Source organism: Clupea harengus, chromosome 18 (assembly GCF_900700415.2).
Source record: "Clupea harengus chromosome 18, Ch_v2.0.2, whole genome shotgun sequence".
Taxonomy (NCBI): Eukaryota; Metazoa; Chordata; class Actinopteri; order Clupeiformes; family Clupeidae; genus Clupea; species Clupea harengus.
In genome coordinates, this window is record NC_045169.1 from 23,708,616 (window position 1) to 23,711,706 (window position 3,091).

A 3,091-nucleotide genomic window follows, 5' to 3' on the forward strand; every position below is an offset into this window, starting at 1 on the left:
TTGTCTTATTGCTTTTTTTAAAGGTAAAAGAGAAGATGTCAAATGCCTTGTGCTATTGGTTTGGGACTTTCCACAGCGGCCAATCCTCTCACGCTCACATGGTAGGTTGGTGAGCACTGTCTTGTATTTTAGAGTTCTGTACATTACATGATCCTGTGTGTCCATTAGCCCCAACAGAATGGAAGAATTCTACTGTCATATCTTAGCATTTAGTACCTTGGTAAATATTTAATATGAATGCATAGATTCAGGAACACTGAATTGACACTTGCGGTATATTCAACTCAACACATTGGGTTACTTGTAAACTTGTACACGCAATAAATCCTAGAAGAAGTGATCAGGTCCTCAACATAACTCATCAACACACAGAGAACATAACTGCTTTGCCTTTATTTAATCAGATTCTGAATTGTAGTGATTCACATTCATTATTTTGCAATGTTTGTCAATTACTCTCAAATATTAACTTTTTGACGAACTGTCTGAAGATACATAAATGTGTTTCAAATACAGTTTAGCGCAGTTTGTACATATCACAACCGGGTGACCAGAAAGCCAGTGAGCATAGTCTCATGGTATGATCCATCCCAAACCCAGCTGTTACCATGAAGAATGACATAGACATGATCATCCACCTCCAGTTGCAATGCAGCACCACTGGATCCGTTTTCTGTCATACCGCTCTCTGCTGTACGATGTGAAGTAGTGGCTATGATCTGATCATTCTTGTGTAAGGACAAAGCTCCCCTGTTCTGTTGACCAGCATGGTAGCAGAAGTAGAAATAGTACATTCCTCTGACTGGGGCAACAAATACTCCTAAAACAGACAAAAGACACAAAAAGAATCAAAATAAATATATGCAGGATAAATCCAATCACAAATAAGTAGTCTTCATGCAACCATATAAATTCATCCTTCCATATAAATTCAGTTCAACATGCACTTTTGCATATGTTTGCATATACCTGTGGATGGATTGTAGGCATTGCCTAGGTTGGTGAGCACATTCTTGTATTTTAGATGTGTTCGTACATTATAAGGTCCTGTCTGGTATTCATCACCCCCAACAGAAGCGGAGAATGCTACCTTGTCTGGAAAAGACATAATAATAATAATAATCAACTTGTATAGCACCTTACATGCACAGAATGCAGCTCAAAGTGCAGTATATATATATATATATATATATATATATATATATATACATACTGTATATTCTATATATATGTCTCTCTCACTCCCATCAACTCACCTGCATTTGCCCTCTTTAACTGCTCAATCTCACTCTCCATGGCCACTGCTTTTGTCTCACTGGCCTCCAGCCTCGTCTCCATGGCCACTGCTTTTGTCTCCATGGCCACTGCTTTTGTCTCCATGGCCACTGCTTTTGTGTCGCTGGCCTCCAGCCTGGTCTCCATGGCCCTCATCCTCCCCTGCATGGTCCCCAGCGCCCTAAGCAGGAGCTCACAGGTGCTGAGCTGACAGACCTCTGGTGCACTCTGGTTGCTGTAGTTCTGAATCTCGTTACTGTTCTCTGTGCCGTGTCCATCTTCAGAGGGGACGTCTGGATCCAGCACTGCTGTTGCAGCAGGCCCACACACCCAGGAGACAAGCAGAGACACCAGAATGAGAGTTCCCTTCATTTTGTGCGGACACAATCCCTTTCAATGACATCTGTCCTAACCATTGACTTACATACCCTACTTTTAGCAGACTTATGTTAATCATTTATCATTCTTTTATGGAAGCCTAACCATAAGCTTTTATAGAGGTTCAGTTGTGGAGATATATTCAGCAGATGATAGTTATACATTTACTTGACCATTTTCTAATAAAGTTCAGTCCATGTTCTGTTTACAGTTTTCTGTGGCTTAGGAGTAAGATTTTAGGCTGATCTATTGCTCCCTTGTGTTGTGTTTCACTAGTGTCATGATCTCAGTGTTGAGTTGTGTTGTTGTGTTCCACTAGTGTCATGATCTCAGTGTTGAGTTGTGTTGTTGTGTCATGATCTCAGTGTTGAGTGTTTGTTTCACTCGTGTCATGATCTCAGTGTTGAGTTGTGTTGTTGTGTTTCACTAGTGCCATGATCTCAGTGTTGAGTTGTGTTGTGTTTCACTCGTGTCATGATCTCAGTGTTGAGTTGTGTTGTGTTTCACTCGTGTCATGATCTCAGTGTTGAGTTGTGTTGTGTTTCACTTGTGTCATGATCTCAGTGTTCAGTTGTGTTGTTGTGTTTTGTTGATTTTGCTTCAGAATGAACATGGAATGAACAAAGATTTTGAACACTTTGCAGGTACTAAATCAGGGATCCACTTTACATCTGAGAGGAGCATTTCCGGGGCTAGAGTTTAGAGGATTATAGGGGATGTGACAGGGACCTATCATCCCACCTAAGGTTGCAAAGTGACACCATTAGATCCATTTGATGTTCCACTATGAACTTTATGATGAGAGGTAGAAGTTGAGGAGGAGGAGAAGACCTGAGGAGAATGAAACAGATTCACACAACACACAGCGAGGGAAGCAGCTGGTTTGGGTTTTATTCTGTTCTAACGGTGAAGCTGGGTGGAGATAGCTCACCACACAGGAGAACATGTTCAGAAGTACATCAGACATCAGCCTCTAACACACAGAGGTCAAAGGTCATGAAAGGTCATGAAAGGTCCTCCGCTCGTTTCTGCACTGTCATATTCCACAGGGTGAACAGACACGTGCACAGCAGTGTAGGACGCGTGATGAGATGCTTATCATTACACTGAAATACGGACAAGGAAGTACTTCATGTTATGACCATAACACAACAGGCTATAAAAACAGAGATGTTCCAGTAAAGACAAGTATGATATCATATATTAGCTGCAGCTAAAAATTAACCAACTAAAACGAACCCTAAAATACTTCCTTATCCATCTGTATCCCTGGCTGTCTAGGTTGATGATAAAATTAAACTCAAAAAGGTTAATTGTCAAACTCTGAACATATACATTCAAACCCCTAAAATGTATATTTTTAAATATGGTCATGGTGACCGTTCTGATCAGTTATTATCCAACTGGTGCGTAGCTGCACTGAGAACTGTTAACATTG

At 40.8% G+C, this 3,091-nt stretch overlaps 1 protein-coding gene across 1 annotated transcript; it reads right to left on the reverse strand.

Moving 5' to 3' along the window:
* Window positions 1-202: 202 nt before the first annotated feature.
* LOC116224555 (cerebellin-2-like) lies at window positions 203-1,687 on the reverse strand. The gene is made up of 3 exons (XM_031584625.2): window positions 1,257-1,687; window positions 970-1,095; window positions 203-820 (listed from the first exon to the last, which is right to left on the reverse strand). Exons 1-3 carry the CDS (start codon window positions 1,645-1,647, stop codon window positions 537-539), a joined length of 801 nt encoding a protein of 266 aa, XP_031440485.1. The 5' UTR covers window positions 1,648-1,687; the 3' UTR covers window positions 203-536.
* Window positions 1,688-3,091: the final 1,404 nt, after the last annotated feature.

Coding starts and splice junctions, on each gene's coding strand:
- LOC116224555 (XM_031584625.2), bottom strand. CDS start 1,647: ATGAAGGGAACTCTCATTCTGGTGTCTCTGCTTGTCTCCTGGGTGTGT. Junction 1,096..1,256: donor GTTAAAGAGGGCAAATGCAG/GTGAGTTGATGG, acceptor TGTCTTTTCCAG/ACAAGGTAGCATTCTCCGCT. Junction 821..969: donor TGCCTACAATCCATCCACAG/GTATATGCAAAC, acceptor TGTCTGTTTTAG/GAGTATTTGTTGCCCCAGTC.